Here is a 22,230-nt window from a genome sequence, read left to right as displayed (position 1 = left end):
CTGCCTCTATGAAAACTGGAAGTCCCTTTTTAGACTGTTTACATCACAAAATGTTGGGTTTTGTGTAATGTGTAATATTTTCCATTTCTAGGTCAACTCAGATTCCTCTGATTGATTAGAAATAACTAGATGGTTTTCAATGGCTTCGCATGGTGTGTTAAAAGTAGGGTTTTCTCAAATAATATGCTTTCCATTTCTTTCACTGCTACTCTAACCAGAACTCATATCTTACATACACAATGTTCCTTTTTCTCATCGGACTTGTATTGAACAGTAAAAGCTAAGCTTCAGAAGAGGAAGAGATCAGGCCCTAGACGGTCTTGTTCTACAATTTGCAGTGGGGAGATCTGCTCCCCTGGGAGCACCATTCTCAATATCTAGGTAACTCAGAAGCCAAGTTAGTAGTCAGCAGGCAATTTGGGAGAATATAAATAAAGAGAAGGATATCAGAGGCTCCTGGGAGGACTAGTGTGTCTTGGCTCAGAGTAGATGCTTAAGAAACATCTCAAGGGGACTTCCCTGGTGGTCCAGTGGTTGAGACTCTGTGCTTCCACTGCAGGGGGAACGGGTGCGATCCCTCATCGGGGAACTAGGATCCCGCATGATGTGGGGCCCACAAAACAAAACAAAACAAAACAGGAACTCGTGGAACCATCCCTACCCCATGCCCAGTACCCCAGGCAGACGCACTCTCCTGGTGACCTGGAACCATCAGGTAGGGTCTCCCTTCCTTGTACAGCTCCAGAGAAACAAAAACGCTTACACCTTCTTTCCCTTTTTCATATCTTCTGTGTGAACCAAACCCAACGCTTGATTCCCGTGATCAGAAGCTGCAAACTGGCCTCTAGAGGAGTTTCTAAAAATGGGGAAATTTTAAAATACTTTGATCTGGGGAGACTTCACATCGTGATCCAAGGTTTCAGCCCCTCTGGAAGGATTGGAACATGCGGCAATTAAGGGCCCACATTCCCATTTGGCCTTGGACTGGGGAGCAGCTGGCCCTTGGAGGGGAACTTGCTCTTCAGATCTTGACAGTCTCCCTGCCCCCTGTGAACGTACACCTGGCCTGATTCACACAGGTACGCTGCCTGACCCCCACGGGTACGAGCTTGTGACCCGGCTGTTCTAGCATTACTTGGGCCTGGCAACCAATCAGTTCATGAGGTGATACCTTCTTTCATTAGTTTCCTGCCCCAGTGACACATTCTGCACACTGAGGTTATACTTGGGTGTGTCCCAGGCCACCATCCACAAACACATCCCAGACATCTCAAGGTGAGTCATTGCCACAGATATTTGTTGATCCTTGCTAGTTTCATTTTCAAAAGGGGCTCTGTCTCTAAATTTGAGACACTTTTTAATATACTGACAACTCCCCAATTTTTTAATATATAAACAATTCATATAAATATAAATATATAAAAAATATTAAAAATTCATATAAAGAATTCTGCTTAGGGGTCATGAGAGTGAGCTTAAACCAATTTTATTTCGTAGATGAGCCACGGTAATGATGAATACATGTTAATAGCTAACATTTATTGAGCACTTACTGTGTGCCAAGTACTAGACTAAGTAATCCCATTCAGGCCTCACACTGCTTTAAGTGCTTGTGTTTCCATGATCTAGTTTACAGATGAAGAAACTGAGGCACAGAGAGCTGGGGCGAGGATGAGTCGGAATTCAAACCCAGGCAGCCTGACTGAGCCTACCCGCTGGACTACCTTGCACAGCTGCTTCTAATGCAAAGACCCCCTCACGAGGGTCAGGGGTTTCACAAACATTGCCTGAAGTCTCATAGCAACCTGTGGGCTTCACACAGCAACCTGGCCACATTAGAATCAGCTGAGAAGCCTTTAAACCATACCCAGGCATGGAGCAAATACCATAATGGGTTACCATTTGGGAACTCTAATGAAGAGTAATGGAAAAGTTCTGCACTATTCTTGTAGTGTTTCTGTTCATCTGAAATTTCATCAAAATAAAACAAAGTGAAAGTAAATAAAGAATGTAGTAGGACGATATTAGCTGACCTGAAGGGATTTCTACAGGAATTGTTGATAGCAAGAGGTGTTAATGAAAGTGTTAATAACAAGATCCAGAAACATATGTGTGATGTGATCCCATCTGTGTACAGCAAATAGTGACAAAATACACACAGGCATGCCTATATATCCTTACGGGAAGATGGAATGGAATCTGTATGATACATTTTAAAAATTCTGGATCTCAGTCCCCAGAGATTCTACTTCAGTTATTCAAGGGTAGGACCTGGGCATGGGTGTCTTCTTTGCACCTTCCTTAGATCAGGTTTCCTAAACTTGCTGCACATTAGACTATCTGGGAGGCTTTAAAAAGTCCTGCAGTCCAGGCCACAGACCAATTAAATCAGGCTCCCTGAGAGTGGAGCCCGGGCTGGGTGTTTTCATATTCCCCCAGGGCATGTCATTTGCCAAGCCTGAGAACCAGGCAGGGCCCTCCTGAAGCCAGGGCTGAGAATCGCTTCCAGGAGGGAAGCGAAGTCTGGTGTACAGCATTACTATGTGATAGGCAGTTGATGTCCATTTCAGTCTGGGGAACAGCCCATGGGTTAGGAACCGGTTCCCCAGGAGGCTGGCTCTAGAGATCAAATAGCCTCCCCAAGGTCACAGGGCTGGGAGATGGTGGTGGGCATCCTGATCTACTGTCCACTAGGAGGGTGATGGGAGCTGCTTCGGGAAGGTTTCATTGCCTCCCAAACTCTCCTTCCCAAGATCATGGGAGTTGAAATTCCTTTAGTTAAGATTCATTACTTTGGGTTCCTCCACCTAAGAGCTATTAAAAAACAAAGCAAATATTCCTGGGAAGAATTGCATGTTAATCAAATCTTTTTTTTTTTCTTTTTAAATTTATTTAATTATTTTTGGCTGCATTGGGTCTCGGTTGCTGCGCGTGGGCTTTCTCTAGTTGCGGGGAGCGGGGGCTACTCATTGTTGCGGTATGCGGGCTTCTCATTGCGGTGGCTTCTCTTGTTGTGGAGCACGGGCTCTAGGCATGCGGGCTTCAGTAGTTGTGGCTCGTGGGCTCAGTAGTTGTGGCTCATGGGCTCTAGAGCGCAGGCTCAGTATTTGTGGCGCCTGGGCTTAGTTGCTCTGCAGCATGTGAGATCTTCCCGGACCAGGGCTCGAACCCGTGTACCCTGCATTGGTAGGCAGATTCTTAACCACTGCGCTACCAGGGAAGTCCCTGTTAATCGAATTTTAATGTTTGCCCAGTGAGTGCTGGGTGTTTCGAAAGGAGGAAAAGTTAGAGAGATGCTCAAACATGGGGAAAGAATGTAACGTAGGGGCTGTAAATCTGACCTTGTCATTTTTCTGCTCAAAATCCCTCCATTCACCAGACTCCCTTTGTTAAAAACGCCAAGTGTCATCCCACCTCTAGGCCTTTCCTGCCTCATGGAACACTCCCAGACTCCCCTTCAAGGTGGTTTTGGACGCTTCACTTACTCATGAAAGAGAAGGGCCTGCCCGAGGCCAGTGTAAAGCCAAAGAATAAGGAGGCAAGAGAGGTGAGCTTTGGCAAACATTGCTAGGGTTGGGGGTTCGGGGCATCTAGATGCAGGCATGTGGCAGGAAAGCAGGACACAGCATCTTTGGGCTAAGGCATGGGGCCCCTATCCCAGGAGGGTTGGAGATTGGGTAGAAGGGACACCTCAGACATGGGAGTCAGAAAAACAGAGTTAGAGTTCTGCCTGTCACTTTCCAACAGTAAAATGAAGGCTAGGATGACAACCTCCTTCTCAAGACTGTGGGGAGGATTAGATATAATACAGGTAAAACACCTAGACTGTATATAGTAGGCCCTTAGCAATGTCAGCGGGACAGCATGCCAAAATTATAGGCTTGTGTCATGCGTTCTAGGACCAGGGCTGGAATGAACCTTGACCTGGTCCCTACATCTTTTAAAAATTTTTATTTCATTGTGATAAGAACACAACATTGGACCTAACCTCTTGACAAATTTTAAAGTATGCAATATGACATTGTTAATTATGAGCACAGTGTTGTACAGCGGATCTCTAGAACTTGTTCATCTTGTGTAATTAAGACTTCATGACCACTGATTAGAAATTCCCCTATCCCCTCACCCCCAGCTCCTGGCGACCACCATTCTACTCTCTCTGATTCTGTGAGCTTGACTATTTTAAATACTTCATATAAGTGGAATCGTGCAGTATCTGTCCTGTGCCTGGCTCATTTCACTTAGCATAATGTCCTCAAGATTCATCCATGTTGTTCTATACCACAGGATTTCCTTCTTTTTTAAGGCTAATACGTCATTGTATGTATAGACCACAGTTTCTTTATCCATTCCTCTGCCATGGATATGTAGGTTGTTCCCACATCTTGGCTATTGTGAATGGTGCTGCAATGAATCTTTTTCTGTTGATGAGATTTACTGAGTGCTTTTTACTATAGGCCAGGAACTGGTATAAGTGCTTTATATATATTAGTGCAGGGAAAACTCACAACAGCCCTATGAGGTAGATGCTATCTTTATCCCCATTTACAGATGAAGAAACTGAGGCCCACTTAGTATGGGCCATACCGTTAGTGGGTTTTAAACTGGGGTTTGAACCCAGGCCATTTGGCTCTACAAGCAGTGATCCTGATCACTATCGTACCGAGAGTATTAAAATCATAATAATGATCATGATTAAGAGCAAACTATGTGTCAAGCACTGTTACTGGCAAGGTGAAGATGAGGCTATGCATCCAGATGAGCAGCAGGGTTGCCCAAGAGAACAGTTAATTCCAGAAGTAACACTCTTCATGATTTGGAGAAGAGGGATGGAGAGGTGGGTTGTGGTTAAGGGTGGGGCAGAGTGGCCCAGGGGAACATAATCTTCCACAACTGTGATGTTTACCTCCATGCATCTCTTTGGTTTATGCAGTTTTCAAAGCCAGACCTTTTCCTATTGCGGAGGCTGATACGAGTCTATACAGCCTTTGCACTTGGTTTCTTTTGTTACTACCCCCAGCTATTTCCCTTTGTCCTGCTTTGTGCTTCAAAGGGTCAGCTTGTCCCCAAACAGGTGCTGGTTTTTCAATGTCCTTTTTAAAGGGTCATACAAAGTAAGCCAGCATCACAGTGTACACTGTACCTCCTTGGTCTGTACTTGTTTTAACAGCTCTAGATTGCATTGGATTTGGGGGTGGTAGCAGTGTACCAGGGATTTATTGGGTTGCAGACACCTAAATACCTAAGCTTTTTCTTTTGTTCTAAAACCACATGCTGTGAAGCTAAGTCGTCTGCACCCTGTGTTTGGGAAGTTGTTTCAAGATGGGTCTGGGACATAAGCGCAATGAGCTTTGGGAGAAGATTAGCACTTCTTGTGGTCTAGCAGCAAGAAGCAAAACCAGGACCAGCTTGTTGTACTTTATCTGGTGGATTTGGGTTAGTTCCAGGCAGCCAGTGGCTGGAAAATTCTTGAGAACTGGGTCTCACTCTTCTGAGTCTCATCAGAATAAGGAGACACTAGCACAGAACCTGGTCAAGGGAACAGCCCAGAGTTGGGGGCTTACGTTTTAAGGTCTTTAAAAAAGCTGCTCATTTGATTCCCCTCCTCCTTGCCTATTTGATGTTGATCTAAATGACACCCGGCTGTGCAGTTAGGCGGTGGAGCTGGGAAAACAAACCACCAGCCTTAAAATCAACCTGGGCCCATTTGTGCTATTTTCAGGTTAAACCTCCCAACAGGGCTCTCTGTAGTGACACCACCACCCGATGCCCTCAGCGCGCCTGAAAAACAACCGTCCAAGTCACGGGCAGTCAGCCATCTCCATAAACTGACGAACAGTACACGGAAGCTCTAATGCCATTTATTTCGCAAGGGCAAAATCAATCGACTTTCCCAGCATCCTGCAACTTTATTGAACTCGGATGCCGCTGCGGGATACGTCGCCGAACTCTCCTTAATTACGTATTTGGCTGTTTGCAATCGTGACTCGGCGCTGCAGTCCTGATATCAGAGAAGCGGCCTCTTAGAAGCCTGCAGTAGTAGCGGCGGCAGCGGTAGTTTTCCCGCCCTACCGACTGCTCCCTAGTTGCGAGGTACTGCGCTAAGCGTGCCACCGTGCAAGTCCCGGGGGTCGGCGGCTGCACCCTCCGCGATGGGCGCTCGCAGCCATTGTGGGGTGGGCGCTCGCCTAGCCGGCGTGCTGACACGCCCTCTCGGCTCTGCGACCCGCGGCCAAGGGATGGGGGTGGTGCTCGCGGAGGAGGCTCGCGCGGGGGTTGGATCCTCCCCGCACCGCCCGCGCGCCTGCCTGCTCCTCTCTGCAGCCGGCGCCCCACGCGCCTCGCGGGCACGCGCTCCCTGCCCCGCCCGCGTGCGGCGGCCTCACGCCCCCGGGCGCGCGCCCTCCCCGTGCCTCCGCGGCGGACGCACGGCCGCGAGCGCGCGTGCGCCCCCGCGAACGTCCCCGGGAGCCGAGCAGGAGCGAGCGCCGGGGCCGGTCGCGCAGGACTGAAAAGGAGGCGGCGGCCGCGGCTGCGAGCAACAGATCCGGGCTCCGCGAGCAGACCCGCTCTGCTGTTGGGCGGTTTTTTTGTTTGTTTAATTTCAAAAACATTTATTAAATTAGAAAATCTTGCATTTTTAAATGGCGCTGGCCCTTGGTCAGCGGGTGGTTTTCGCTGCTTCAAGATGGGCTTTGCCGTTTCTGTCGTCGGCACCAGTGGTGGCCTGATTGTCAGTCTTCTCCGGGCATTTTTAAGGCCAGGAGCTGAGCGCTGCATGTAGGCGCCCTACAGAGCGGTTTGGCTTTTTAAATTATTATTCTTATTTTGGGCAGAGAACAGTCGATTCTCGGGCATTCGTCCTCTGTGGAGAAGAGGCTGCGAGTCGGCGGTGGGTCGCTCTGAGGCTGAAATTCCTCCCGGGGTGAGCGATCCTCGGCCCCGCTCATAGTCCAGGCAGCCCCGAGTGTGTGTCCTGTCCCTGACGACGCCGGGAAAATGGAGGCTGTGATTGAGAAGGAATGCAGCGCGCTCGGAGGCCTCTTCCAGACCATCATCAGCGACATGAAGGTAGGACGCTGGGGGCGCGGCTGCGGCGGCGGCCGCCGCGCACTGACCTCGCCACGGGGCTTCGCCTCCGCCCTGGGCCAGCCGCCCGGCCCTTGCCTGCGCCGTGGCCTCCGGCCACCTGCGGCAGCGCTCCGGCCCGGGTGTCACCTGCTCACCGGGGCGCCGCTCCGGGCTCTGCTGGGTCACCGGGCGGGCGGCTTTTCTGGGGGTATATGATGCCTCCTGACCTCTCCCCGCTCATTGTCCCAGGGGACTGCACCGTCTCGTTTCCCTGGGGGCCCAGGGCCCCGGCTCCAAGTTTTCCATTGTCTGTCGCTGGACGGAGTGTCCGCGACCCGCGGAGTCTGGATGCCTGGGCGGACATCTGATTCCCTGGGGTACAGGGCAGGGGCTCTTCCCAGCCGTGGGAAGGAGCCCCCCGACTCGAGAGACTGGGAGGGACCTCCCTCTCCCTTGTTGGCTTTCAGGTCCACCTGGGGGAGATCTGAGCAAATTAGGTATTAATTAGGCTCTTCCAAAGCTGGCGAAGGAGTGCGTGCCTCCCCTCGGCCCTCCCCCGGGGCTCGGAGAAGTTGTTCCCAGAGCAGTTTTGCGGGGACCCCACTTCCCCTGGCTGAGGCTCCCAGCCTGAGGTCCAGACTGGGGCACCTTAAACAACTGTATCACCTAGACACCCAGCACAAACAGACTCCAGGTTTTCTCTTGGAAGGATTGTGGAGACTCAGTGTGTGTGTCCGACCGCGCGCGGGCGCGCGTGTGTGTGATGGGGGCGGGGAACAACACCCTGGCATTTTCCTGCGAAGGGTGGGACTGGGGATAACCTGATCCTTGGATGTGGATTTTCTGTGCACAGAGATAGACCAGGGCCCTGTGTTACTAATCCAAAGGAAATGTATACGAGCGAGCTGGCTGGAGGTGGGAATTGGGGGCGGTGGGGGGATTTTTTTTCATGTGTATTTAGGGAGCTTCTCTTTGGCTGTAGCCCAGCCCCAGTTTGCCTCAACAGATCCGGGGAGGTGGTGTTTAATTGAAAGCTCGGCTTCCAAAACGAGTGGGCAGGTTTGGAAAGCTGTGCAGCGGGTGGGTGTGGACAGCCCCTCTTCAGCCGCTGCCTCGGCGCCTGCGGGAGCTTTTGTCTGTTGAAGTGTAAGATTTGGAGAGGGTTCGGCCTCGGAGATGGACTTTGGGAAGGAATGCTCAGCTGTCATGGCCTGTTTCCCCCTCTTAGAACCAGCTGCCACCTCACCCGGGGTGAACTTTTTCCCAGGTGCCTCCGTCCTGGTCTTGTCCATTTTGAAATCCCTATCCAGAGCCTGTGCCTTTTGTCAGAAATTGACATCTGTGTAGCCTTATCTTCAGCGGGACCCTGCTTGCCTAGGAATGCCTCTAATCCAACCCCTTGGAATTAGATGGATTATTCCCTGTTCAAAGACAGCCCTTTCATTCCTTTGCCCCCAATCCACATTGAATAATTGAAGTGCTCTTTTGAGACAAAGCTCGGTGTTCCCTCTGTAGACTCTGGGGTCTTTCTTGTTAACTGAAATTCTATAGGCCTTATAATCAAACAGGATTTGGTTTGAGGCACACGTGTATTCTGATCACCAGGGGAAGAATTCGAGATGGGTTGGGAGAGCTGCTTGTGTTTTTTTGGAGGGGAGAAATGGATGTTTCCAGTCCCTCTGTAGTAACAAGAACCCAGTGACCTAACCCATCGACCCACTGCAGTCCCAGAGTGTTCACATCTGGAGTTTTTTCCTCGCTCTTTGTTCCTTAATCCAGAATCTAGGCTCAGTTCTTCCAATTTACAGGTTTGAACCCAAAGCCCTTCAGAAAGTAACTCACTTGAAGGTAGGCCCTAATGCTTTCTACCTGCCATCCTGGGACTGTCCTGCAGCACTTTCTGCCTGGGGGATTTGTGGGTGCTAAGGTGGCATGCTTCTCCCTCCCCAAGATTCCAGTTAAAAATACTTATTTAATGCCCTTTTAGTGCTGGATCTATAGTTTGTGGTTCATGAGTTCTTTCCCTTTGAATTGAGTTGGGTTTGTTCAACATCCTGTTGGGAAGACATTTATTTTAAAGGTTTATTTTGTTTTGGCAGTCAGAGATTTTAAAAGCGAAGTGGAGTGGAAGATGAAAACATGCTTTGGGGTCTGCAGAATTTCAGACTTTTGGGGAATAGAGAGATAAGAAGGAAAAAGAGAGGGGCGGTGTCTAATTTCCAAGATTGTTTATGCCTAAGACAGTGTTTTCGTGGAGTTTTCTTTTTAAAAGGCTTCTTCATGGAGTAGATGGCAGTGACATTTTAAAAGGGAATTTAAAAATTTGGGCGTTTAGGATAAGCAGTGTATAGTATGCTTGTGCATGGAGTTACCAGCAACAAAAGTCAATTTTTAATATCTGAAATGGGCTGTCTTTCTAAGGACCTGCTTATCCTCCTTTTCACTTCCTTGAACTCCCATGATAGGTTTATGACGCCTTTGGTTCCCTTTCTGTTTGCTATGAAGGACACATGTAAATGTTGGAAACCCATTTGGAATGCCATCTTGAGAACATTTTCAGGTTATTTGCTCAGAAGTGTTATTGGAGTCGGGGGGGGGGGGGGGGGGGGCGGGGGGAAGGGTAAGGAAAACTTTTTTTTTTTAAAGTAGCATTTGATTCTCCAAAATGTACAGCAGCACAGGAAGGGAGTCAATTTCCTCTTTGGAGAAAAAAAAAAAAAGAAAACAACAAAAAATGGAGTAATTTCAAGGCCTGGCACCATCCATCTTCCCAAACCAAAGAACCTCAAGACATGGAAAAGCTGGAGAGGATTCTTTGTGCATTCTTCTAACGATCTTTCATCTGGCTAAGTCCTGGGCTGTCAGGGTGTGTGTTTTATCCTTTACAGGGGGTCGGGTGCAGTGAAGAAACCCTCACTTTTCTTCCATTGGGATCCTGCAACAGCTGTTAAATAACTTATTGATTCCTTGATGAGGGAAAACCCTGTAGTTTTTTCCTTTCTTCCATCCTACTCTGGTGGTCGCTAATGAATGGTGGTGTGCAAAATCGCTTACTGGCTGCCCTTCCGCTGTCCGCATAAATCAGGTTGTCTGGAGTGAGCTGGTCCCAAAGGGAAGGGGAGACTAGGGATTCATGTGGCTGGAGGCAAGGGCCCATCGCCAGTTTGTTTAGGGGACAGTAGCTTGGAAGTGACTGTGGAAGGCCAGATGACTGACTTTTGATGTTTAAACACTGTTGACTGTGTTAAGGAGATCCTGGAATCTTTTTGGAATTTCTCTCCAAGTCCCGGGAAAGACAGGCTAATGCTTCAAACAGCAGATTTGTGCCATTACTTTTTCTTTTTTAAAACTTGAGCTGTAATGAATATATAACATTAGTTTCGGGTGTACGACATGCTGATTTGATATTTGTATTTTTAAATTTTTTTAGTTAAGTAATTGAACCAGCATGTAGAATTCAGTGATGTTTGGAGAACTTTTAAGACCAGGAGACCCTGGCCAAACTTGAGGGCAGCTCAGCCTGTAGATGTCTGTCTTCTTTTAATAACTAACTTAGTTTTAAAAAAAATAGTTGGACGCTAAAATCAAATATTTTCCTCAGCCTTGTTGCTCAAGAATCAGCATGTCAGGAGCTGCATTGGGCCTGATGCAGGGAGAACTTTGTACTGGGTTGGAGAGTGTGTTCGGGGTTGTATAATGTGACTGGGGGGTGAAAAAAATACCCAAGCACACCTTGAATTCTCCACCCCACGTCTCACTTGAGGCAGGGGTGTCCTGTTACCAGCACCTGTGCCGAGCAGAATAGGGGCCTTGTTCAGTTTTCCTCCACTGCCCCCCACCTCTGTTTGCCACCAGTATCCTCTCTCCTAAGTTCTACCTAAAATTAGACCTGCTTAAGGGACTTCTTGAATTCCATGGAAATCTTTTGTGGTTCAAAGACATGTCATGATATTTTTCCTTACTTATCACAAGATCAAGAATGTGGGCAGTGGATCCAGCACTGGATAATGATTTCAGGGTTGTTTTTCACCTCTACTGTTTTGCTTTGGCTCTGGGGTGTCTGTCAGACAAGAGGTTCACTTCCTCGGTGTTTATTGAGGGCCTGCTGTGTGGAAGGCCTTTTGCTGGACTGTGAGGAACTAGCGATCCACAAGGGCTCCCCTTGGAGAGTTGCTTGTCCAGTTCAATTCAATATGGCAGTCATGAAGGAAGGGCTGGTAGTCCAGCCTGGGGAGGGACATCCGTCAGCCCCTGCAGGCCTTCCTTTTGAGTTTTCAAAAAAAAAAGTGTTTTCTCTAGGAAGATAGCGAAAACCCAGCCAAGGCCTCCGCCAGTGGCCAGGTGCTCTGAGGGAGGCAGGCTGCTCTGTAAACGGTGACACACAAAGGTAGACAAGCAAAGCCCTTGTAAAGTACAGATGGGCCCCATGTTGCCTTTTCTCTTAGCAAATGGCTGTGTTTGTCCAGGCTTTTACAGCTTCCTCAGTTTAGGCCTGTGGGAGAAGAAGGAGAAGTGAAGATGTCATAAAACCAGTGGCAGGGAACTGCCCAGAATGGTGCCTGTTGAGAGGTTTAGGGCCTATTCTCTGTAGATCAATCTTTGGGGGCTTTTAGGTGCAAATCTTGTCGTCGAGGTTTGGGAAGAAGTCATTTTTTTTGGTCTTGGCTTGAGTGTCTCTGTGGGGAAAATCCCTCGTACGTCATATTTAACCAAATTGTTGTTTGATGCTGTGAACGTTTACGTTCTGAGATCCTAGTTGGTAATGCCCCAGATGGAGAGAGAAGGTCATTCGCAGTCACGGTTTGCATGGAAGGTAGGCTGAGTTTGAATTTTGCCCGGTTCAGCTATCACCTAGTTCTTTATGAGAGTAACGTGAACTCATAATCCTACAGTATTGATTGAGCATCAGTGACATTGCAAGCACCGAGCTTGATATCAGCAAGTAAAGATACAGGATTCCTGGTTAAATTTGAATTTCAGAGAAACAGTGAACAAGTTTTTAGCACAAGTATGTCCCACCCACACTCTGCTGCTGACCTCTTGGCCTCAGAACTCTTTTGCCTCTTGGGGGAGGGAAAAGGAAGAAGTGAAAACAACGCCTGCCCATTTGGCCAGCTCACCTGAGGTTGTTAAAATGCTTGGAGGGTGAAAAGGTTGAAACTGTTGATCCATTAGGTGCTTTATCTATAATTTTCATCTAGGCTTTTTCCATCTTCCTAGGGACGGTCAAGAGCTGGCCAGATCCTTCTGTAGCAAGACCATTTAGATGTTTATATCGGATATGGAAAAATGAGATCATTTTGAGTTTGCCATTACTTCTTGGAACTGCCTTCAGGACACTTTCCCCTAAAACCCACACCTTTGCAAAACCCACACCTTTGCAAAACCCACACCTTTGCAAAAACAAAGAAATACCTCTCCCTGAACCAAAAAAAAAAAAAGCCAAAGGACAGATTCAGCTGCCTAGGACAGCAGACAATACGCATTTGGGACTCCTGAAAGGGAGCCGACCGATGCCTGAAGCCGTTTAACTCAGATTGCAGATTGCACTGCCGATTCGGCCTTATTAAGTAGCAAACCAGAGAGACAAATGGAATAAATTAATTGGATGAGCATTGAGGAAGCCCATTGTATTTGACTGCCAAGATTCTCCCTCGAATGAGCTGGAGAATGCAGAAGGTTGCATCTGAGTGTGTGTTGTGCGCGCGCACATGTGTGCGCACGCAACACACATATACACATATGCATATACAGCCCCCCTCCAAAAGCAAAACCAAAATCCACCCGGCGTAGATTCCAGAGCAGCCCACCCATTATTAATGTTTCCCACCTCTTGGCCTAGGGAAGACCTTGGCATGGGGCTGTGTCGTCTGCCGCTTCCCAATTTAAGATGCTCTTGGTGCCACCTGGTCTGTGGTAGGTGCTCTGTAATCATTGCATGTAGTGAACAGGGGGCAGCAAGGGACTCGGTGAGAATCTACTGGGTGCCAGGATTTCCCGTCATCCTCACCATCATCCCCACTTTACAGATAAGAACACTGAGGCTTGGAGTCGGTAATTTGTTTAATGCCGTGGTGAGGTGGGCTGGCATTCAGACCTTGGTTTATTTGACCTTAAAGCTGGAGCTCTTTAGAGCATGCCTAAGGTAGAGAGGGGGCTGTGGATTTATTTCCACAGCATTTCACTTGCCTGAGTCTTGCAGGAGGCCCAAGGAAGGAATCAAGGTCACATCTCTGTGCCTGCAGCCTGGAGGTGTGAGCCTGAGCTGAGATGCTGGGAGAACTCTGGGGGTGGGGGTGGTGCACAGCTCCCATCTGGCTGTCACTTTTGTGGAAATGGTTTAATTTGTGATGTATCGACGTATTGTGGCTTCCTTCCTTCTCCCACTTACCAATCTTCTCTGACAGACAACCTGCCTTTCCCCTCTCCTCTCCTTCCCCTGGGTGCGCAGAGAGGAAAGTCACCTCCATCCTTGGCTTCTGTCCTTGTCCCCATACAAAGCACCTGCAGTCTTCTCCGTGACTGGCCAGAGGGCTGCCTTTATGTGTCTGGGGAGCCCATTGGTCCCTAAGGTTGGGCGACTATGCCCATCGGTCCCCTTAATTATATGAATTAAACAAATTCACCCGGAGTTCAGTTACTCCTCAAAGAGAACTCCTTGCCTTGAACTCATATTATGTCCAGCCCTGGAACACTCTTGTAAAAGGGCTTTCCGTATTTAATTATTTCCCGGTCACCCTCGAGTTGGGTTGAGTCAGTCGAACCATTGCAAGATCGTGTTTGGGGAAGTTGATGGAATTGCCAAAAAACCTCCTTTCCGTGCTGATTTCTTGGCATATATGCCTTGGTCATAGTTTCTAAGTGGTTTTTCTTTTCCTGTCTAGTTTAAGTGGGTGGAAAAAAAATCAGTGGGGTGCCTTTTGAGCTGTGTGTCTTTTTATTTGCTTCCCCTCAAAGAATTTGGACAGTAGTGAAAGTATTAGCTTGGTCAGCACCAGCCGCCTCCCGAATCCTGGAGGTGGATGACGGGTTTGGTGGACGGAAGGTTTTGCCTGGGCCTCCCTTCCCTGCCACCTCCCACAGACAGGGGTCTCCAGGGTCCCGGAGGAGGGGGTTCTGGCTGGAGGAGGAAGAGGCAGTTCTGGGCAGGTGTGCCCATTTTGGTAGAATGGGCATGGTCACAGGGATGAGCGCATTGGATTCCCTGGGAGCCATAAGACGCTGATGCCTGGACCCTAATTCCTCACAGGGCCTGATTCAGTGCTTCTGGAGTACATCCTGGACATTAGGATTTTTAAAAGCACCCCCAGCTATACGCAGTTTAAGCACCCTCAGCGTGTTTTCTCAATCTTGCCTAAGTCTGAGTGAAAGCATCTGTACGTGGTCACACAGCAATGAGAATATGCTTAATGCTACTGGGCTTCAGGATGGTAAATTTTATGTGTATTTACTACAGTTACTAAAAATAAGAATAAATTTATAGTGAAACAACGTTAAAGTGAACACATTGGAAAATAACAACAGAAAAAGCATCTTTAGAATCCTTGGCTGTTTTTCGTTGATCTGTAATAGTCCTGTCCAGCATGATTTTCTACAGTCATGGAAATTGTCAGATATATTAGCCAGTAGCCACATGTGACTTTTGAGCACTTGACGTGTGGCTAGTGCAACCGAGGAGCTGATTTTTAAATTTTATTTACTTGTAATTTGTTTAAGTTTAAACAGTCATATGTGACTAGTGGCTACGTATCGGACAGTGCAGATCTATAACATACCACCTAAGTAAAAACAGTGTGCTTGCTTGGCAACACGGCTTCCTGCCCACATTCTGTTTCCTCCTGGCCACATCACTGCCCCTAAACCCCTCCTGTAGAAATTCTGGAGCTATTGCTGACCTTGGAGTCAGAGAGGTCTGGTCTTAAATCCTGTGGGCAAATTTCTTCATCTCTCTGAGCCTCATTTTCCTTTTCTGTAAAATGGGTCTCATAAAGTACCCATCTTATAGGGTTGTTGGGGGGGATTCTGAAATGAGATCGTACTTGTAAAGGGTTTCACACAGTGCCTGGCGTACATGCACTCAGATGTTAGCTGCTGCTGTTTTCTGTCTTGCAGATTTGGGAATGAAGTATTCTGAAGTTTTGAAATCAGTAATTATCTCCACCACTTCTTAGGGCAAACATGACCCCACCCTTTACTGAGCTGTATTTAGAGCTTGCAGTGAAGTTGCAGGAAATGGAGAAGTTTAGTTTTTTTTTTCTTGCTGAGTAAATCACTCCTGAGTTCATTATAACCTCATCTGGCTCAGCAGGGCCTATTGCCATTTCTCTGTTTGCAAACCCTCTGTCTGTATATAAAGGCAGGGAAGGGCTGTGTACCTGGCAGAGGTCCTCAGGGCCTTTAATTTAATGCGTAAAAGAAAAAAACCGTTTAGAGATGTTTACACCAGTGTAAGGGGAGACTGAGTTGCTTCATAAGGGCCATCTTTTTCTGTTCACCTTGTTTGAGTCGCCCCTTCTTTTTCCAGAGTGACTACCAGAGAAGTGCCTCATTTGCCTCTAGTCTGCCTTTTAGCAGCAGCTTCGTACTGGCTTCTGTCCCTTCCCAAGACTTGGCCATATTTGGGTTCTTCCTACCTGCCTACTTGCTGAATATGGCCCACCTGTCTTAGCCAGGCCTTGGGGACCACCTGTGACTTGGCCCAGCAGAGTGACCTGCTCTGTGCCCAGTGTCTCCCCGCCTGGATTCCCTGGCTTCTTTGAACACATCCTGTGCTCCTCTTTCTTGCTGTTTGTCCCGCTTGGAAGAGCTTCTGTGCCGTTTTCGGCATTATCGAAATCTTTCTCATCCTTCAAGGCCTCACCAGAAAGTTACCTCATTTCTGGACCCTCATCTGCCTACCAGGTCAGAGGCCCTTGGGCATTTTTCCAAGTTCATGTTGATTCTACCTAGTACTTACTACATTCTACCTTAAGTGGTTGCCCTTGGGCTTTGAAGCCTGGCTCTGCCACTTCCTAGCTCTATTACTCTGGGCAAGTTACTCTTGTTCCTTGACACTTAATTTTCTTACCTGTAAAATGGGTAGAGTAATACTCTTCTATTAAAGTTGTAGAGGATTAAAAGAGAAAATATATGTAAAGGGCTTAGCACAAAATGAATGCTGAATAAAACTCTCTTATGTATCTATCGGAGCCAACCTAGTAATTTCCAGCAGAGTACCCTGCTGACAGCGACACTCAGATGTTTCAGAAAATATAAGAAACCTATATCTTCGCTTTGAGAATGCAATAGACAAGAGTGAAACACTTTTCAGCTTTCAGCGTGTAAATAATTTGAGAGAACACAGTATACATACTCAACAAATATGATGACTGCTCTGGGCCAGGCACTGCTGGGGGGTAGAGATACATCTATGACCTTGCCCGAAAATTGTTTAGTCTACAGGAGGAAGAGACAAGTAACTAGAAATCTGTGTGATCTGTGCCATGATAGATGTCAGCACAAGAGTTTGAGGGGGGCCTGGGGAAGGCCTCTGATTCTCATTTGGAGTAGGAAGACAGAATCAGGGGGAGGCTTTTGATACAGGTGACCCCCAAGCTGAGACCTGAGTTTTATTTTACTTACTTAACAAGCATTTTTATGGTACAACCAGGCACTATTCTAGTGCTTCACAAAGACTCTTAATCCTAACAACCCAATGAGGTAGTTATTCAATACTAGTCCATCTAACAGTGAGGGAATTACTGCTATAATTCCCATTTTGCAGATGGGGAAACTGAGGTGCAGAACGGTTAAGCCATTTGCCCCCATCTTACAACTATCAAGAGGTACAACTGGGAGTTGAGCCCAGGTAGTCTGGCTCCGGAGTCTGTACCCTTAATCCACAGTGCTGAGCTGTCTCTCACAGCATTTTAGGATTTCCTTTTCAGATTCCATAATGGGTGTATGTTATCAATTACTTTGAAGATTATTCTACCTATAGCTTTAGGGCTCAGGAGGAACCAGAAAAAGCAAGAAAAATCTAGGCTGTCCTCTGAGCTGCTTCAGGAGGCCCAGGAGGCCTCCCTTTATTTCAAGAGGAGTTGGACCCGCCAACGACATGAAGTTGTTGGGCGGTGGACTCAGCCGGGGGCCGCTGATTCGTCAGCAAAGTATGTGGGGGGCAGGCGGGGTGTGGTTCCCAAGGGTCTGACACAGTTGTCCGAGGTGACAACCACATGACACATGTTTGTTTTGCTGGAGAAACCCCCTCTGTCAGGGTCGCCCCAGTAATGGCTCTGCAACCCACACGATTGCACCTCAGGAAAGGGGGCTGTGTGCAGTAGGAGTCTGGAAAGGCTTTGAGATTAGTTCACAGGGAGACCTCAGTTTCGCTTCTGAGGCCCGGCTTGCCCCAGCTCGGCCGGCAGCTCCGGCAGCTGAGGAGGAGGCCATTAAGGAAGTCTTTGAGTTTGGTTTAATGGTCCCTCTTTGTTTTGAAGTGATTGTTTACTGAACCTTCAAAGCCAGCTCTCCAGCAGGATGTGATCTGGGGCCTGGATAATTGGATGAAGCACCCCAATAGGAAGCAAGTAGCGGGGAGCAGGGCCAGGAGTAGCTAGCTGATGGCCAGGCCCTTGGCGTCCGGGCACTGGGAGGCTCTGAGCTGCTGCTGGGGGAGGGGCATTGTCTTGCAACCGGGAGTAGACCTGAAGCAAGGATCCCCTGGAACCTGGCCTCTTTGATGTTGTGCTGGCCTTAATTAGGGACACCCTAATTAAATCACCAAGGAGAGAGCTTTCCTCTACATTTAGCATAAAGCGTTAGCAAATGTTTTGAGAGCATTTCATGAGGGATTACTTCTCCAAGATTATGTAAGTAATAGAAAGTTAATGAAAGGAAAACTAAAACCTCAGGCAAGTAAAAAATAAAAGTCACCCATAACCACTTGATTACAAAGTGGGTTATGGACACATGTTTTAGATGAAGGCTCTTGCGGCCTGTGCCCTGCCAGAAGTTTCTTCCAACACTTAGGTTTTCACTTGTGCTTTCTGTGCGTGTAATTAGAAGCCAGGTCAGTTTTAATGGCTGTGTGGTGGTCCATTGTTTTGTTTGTTTGTAGTTAATTCATTTAGTTGACACACATTTGAGGACCTGCCGTGTGCCAGGTTCTGTGTTAAGTGCTGGGGACACAGCAGTAAATAAAATGGACACAGATCTCTGCCCTCTTGGAACTTACATTCTAGTGGAGAGGGGGTGGGGGTCTGGGACAGACAAACTGAATACGTCAATTGTGTTATATTTTAGAAGGATATGTGCAATGGGAAAAAATAAAGCAGACCCAGTGTGGCAGTTTTTAAATAGGGAAGGCTTCACAGAGAAGGTGACATTTGAGCAACAGCTTATGAAGTATGTGGATATTAGAGAAATAATGAATGTTCCAGGCAAGCGAAGAGCATGTGCAAAGGCCCTGAGGTGGGAGCCAGTTACATACTGATTTGTGATTAGGCTGTGTCCCGTTTTTCACTAATTATAAGCAGCCCTCCAGTGAATATATCCTTGTAGCTGCACGTTGATTGACACTGGTGGTTTCCCCAGAAGGATTTATCCTGGGTCAAAGGTACATACTTTCATGGCTCTTGAAACCCATTGCCAGATGCCTTTCAGAAAATGTGTATGAGTTCACATTCCCATGTGCAGGTGCTTATCCCCAGGGATTACTTCTGAAGGAGCAAGGTCTGAACATCAGGACTGAGAAGTTGCTGACACCACAGCATCCAAGACTTCAGAGGGATGTGGCATCTTATCTAGAGCGATAATTCTCAAATCTGTATGCGACTTTAGCCATCAGAGCATGAGTGTCCCCTGGGGAATGTGTTAAATGCAGACCCCTGGGTCCCACCCCCAGAGATTCTGATTGTGCAGACCTGGGGCGGGGCTCAGGCGTCTGCAGGTTTAACAGACATTCCCCGGTGGTGAGTCTCTGGGAGGTGGTGCTGGGAGTGTACCATGAGTAAGTAGAAGTGGGGGTGGCTCTTGGGCCCCCCTGAGCCACCAAGAGCCTCCTCTGCAGCTCAGGAAGTGAGTAGGAAGGATCTCCCTGCTCCTCCCACCCTGTCCCCGCCCCCCAGATCACACCTTCCCTGGATGTGTTCCAGGTGAACAGAATGACTCTCATGTCTGAATGTAGCATAGTCTTCTATACTTCCTATCCTTTGCTAATTCTCTTTCTTCTGCAGGGAATGCTTCCTCCTGTCCTTTCTTTCCTTCCTCTTGGCCCAGAAAATTCCCTTTTGTCCTTTAAGACCTCGGTGAGGAATCACCCCCCTCCAGAAATTTGCACCAACCCCACCTTCCAGTGCTTTATATCTGGAGTGTGGCGCCCTCCAAAGGCTTTGGGATTGGTGGCTTACACAGCAGCATTCCTCAACACTCTGGCCTGTTTTAACACCCGCCCCCGGCCCGGTGCCTGTGCATAGTAGGTGCTCATTAAATGTCCCAGTCAGGGTGGCTGGCCTTGTATGTTGACTCACTAAAATAGCAGTTGCTGGCATTTCTGGAGTTCTAAGTTTCTAAGTGCTAGTCATCCTTCTATGCCCTCGTATTCTTTCACTTACTCTCGTTAACATCCTTTGAGGTGGGAACTACCGGGGCTATCATTTACAGATGAAGACAGAGCAGCAATGGATAACTGAGTCACTTAGGTCTCCAGTGGGGAGATCTGAAGTTGGGCAGCCTGACTCAACCCACTAGACCACACTGATCCTTTTAGACACTGGATTAGACTGCCCATCAGGACCCTCTATCCAGGCAAAGAGAAGGACATTCCGTGGATTGACACTAAAAAAGGGCAATGACTATAGAAGTAACAAACACGGCCCTTTTTTGTGGTACCCACCCAGGTGTCATTCCTAATAGCCCGGCTGGGAATTGGGGCTTGTGGAGTTCAGTGGAAGGGGAAATCTGTTTAGTGGAAGGTGGCAGTGCCCACGAAGTGTGCACAGAGCTGTAAGGTCCTTTTCACAGGCATATTTATTGCTGGTGAGCTTGAGTAGGTGGGTGAGGGTGGGCGTGCAAGGAGGCAACCACTGATTATCCGAGTGGCTGCCATCCACTTGATGGACAGGGATAATTAGTAGATTAGGCAAGCCCCAATCAGAAAATAAAAGCCCAGGAATGGTTTTGATGATGGATGGGCTTACGCAGCGCCTTTCATCAGAGGATCTTGGGAGCCCTTCATCTTGTAGGATGGGGTGGGGAAGGATGGCTTTGGGGACAAAGCTGTGACAGGCACCCACTTCTGGAAGCTGCACATTCCTGCCTTGTGCTTCAAGAAGCATGGAGTCCAGAGGCACTCCTGCTTTGGTCAGAAACTTCCTCTTGAAGCTTTGCTTTTCGTTTCCCTAAAGCCTGAGGTCACTAAGGGGTGTCCCTAGAAGAAGAAGGAGAGGGATGATATGGACTGCGTTCCTCACACCCACCCTGGGGAGAGACCCGGTGGCAGGGGTGGTGGCAGCAGCCTATAGAGATGCTCCAGACAGGCTCTCCAACCTCCTGGGAGAAGCAGATCAGTTCTAGTATCCACAGGAAACCTGAAGACTTAACAGAATTATCCATAATCACACTGCTAATGGTGGTGAATGAACATTTCCCGTGCATTTCTATCAGACGTTTTTTGCACAAAGAGCTTTTCTTTGTTTTGTGTTTTCTTTTTCACATGGTGGAGAATCTTGACCATTCCTGGGTCGACGTTACAGCTTGTCCAGGGCCTTTGTGGTTGTAATCGGGGGTTATGTGTTTGGAGCCCTTGGTCTCCACTTTACTTTGTCTGGGCTCCTACTGAACCCAGTATAAAGCAGGACCCAGCCTGCCTACTGAGTGGCTTTCTGCAGCCCTGGGGCTGGGCCGGGAGGCTGGGTCTGTGCATCTTGCTGCTTGCACTTAGCAGAATCAGGGCAGCGCTTGGGCCACAAAGTCAGGCAGATTTAGGATCAAGTTTCAGCCTAGACCCCTAGGATGCAACCTTCCTGGTCCTTGGTTTCTTCAGCTGTGAGATAATTAGGAGCACCCGCCTCATTGGGTTTTTGTGAACAGGTAATAAGTGTGTGTATCAAGCTGTGCTCCTCCGAGTGTGGCCTGTGGACCAGCAGCCTCGGCCTTACTCAGATTAAACATGCAACATCCAGGCCCCACCTCAGACCAAGGGAATCAGAACCTGCATTTTTGCAAGATCCCCAGGTGATGGATATGAAAGTTAACATTGGGGAAATGCTGATCTATGTATCGGGCATCTAGCAACCGTTTAGAACTTGGTGATGCTTAATGATGATGGTGGTGACAGCGATGCTTGTCAAGGTGAAAAGAAGGGCTTGGGAGATGACCTGTCCACTCGTATATCCAAGACTTGGATTCTCATCAGCCATAACCACTGGTGAGCCAGCCTCTGTCTGGAACTTTTGAGCTGGAACCCGACTCCCTACGGCCTGTCCCCGCTGGTCCCTGTTTCATTCTCAGCTGAGCCGAATTCTGCCTCCTCGTGAGAGTCCCCTCCAGTCTCTGGCTCCTCTCAGACGGTCCCTTCTCTCACCAAGGCTCCCGGCTCCTCTCTGTTCCCCAGGTGGCAGCACGGTGTCTGATTCCCTCAGCTGTGCCCCGAGGTTCTGCTGTCACAGCGGCGGGGCTGGGAGAGGCAGTTGCTGCATTATTTATGGGGCATCGTTAACCAGCCGGGCTGATGAGTTACGCACAGTTTATTCTGCTGTGCCGTGTGGGGGATGCCATCCCAGGCCTCTGGTTAATACAAAACAAAGCAAAGCAAAACAGAGCCCCCAGTCAGCATGACCACTGGCTGAGCCCTGTACTCGGGTTAGGCAAGTGGCCTGCCCAGCCGTCTGGCTGTGGGGAAAGCAGAGGAGAGGACAGGAACTCGGGGGTGTTCTTGGAGCTCAACCTTGAGGGTAGGCAGGGCAGCCCGCTTGCATGTTTGCTTAGGTGGCCACCAAACTCTTGGGGAGTCGACGGAGATCAGATGGTCTTTTTCTGTCAGAAGTAAGAGAATAACTTCATTCTCCTCCCCACTCCCCAAGGGACCAGGCTGCCGTCAGGTATGTGATGCGGTAGCCAGCTTCTCTTGTCACCATGCTGGTTTGGGATTTATGTCACTCGCCATCTGGATGAAGGCCC

At 48.4% G+C, this 22,230-nt stretch overlaps 1 protein-coding gene across 12 annotated transcripts in view; it reads left to right on the top strand.

Moving 5' to 3' along the window:
• Positions 1–6,968: 6,968 nt before the first annotated feature.
• The window catches only part of MTSS1 (MTSS I-BAR domain containing 1), a 158,653-nt gene continuing 143,391 nt past the window's right edge, over positions 6,969–22,230 (top strand). For 11 of the 12 annotated variants that reach the window (XM_065895065.1, XM_065895056.1, XM_065895062.1 and 8 more), the window contains exon 1: positions 7,000–7,071. In XM_065895065.1, the coding sequence (XP_065751137.1) occupies positions 7,000–7,071 (72 nt within the window). Of the gene's footprint in view, positions 7,072–22,230 lie in introns of all 12 variants that reach the window. The other variant, XM_065895067.1, reaches the window with a different exon arrangement.

This window comes from Phocoena phocoena, chromosome 17 (assembly GCF_963924675.1).
Source record: "Phocoena phocoena chromosome 17, mPhoPho1.1, whole genome shotgun sequence".
In the NCBI taxonomy this organism is placed as follows: domain Eukaryota; kingdom Metazoa; phylum Chordata; class Mammalia; order Artiodactyla; family Phocoenidae; genus Phocoena; species Phocoena phocoena.
The sequence above is the reverse complement of the archived record's forward strand: the minus strand, read 5'-3'. Positions and strand labels throughout refer to the sequence as shown.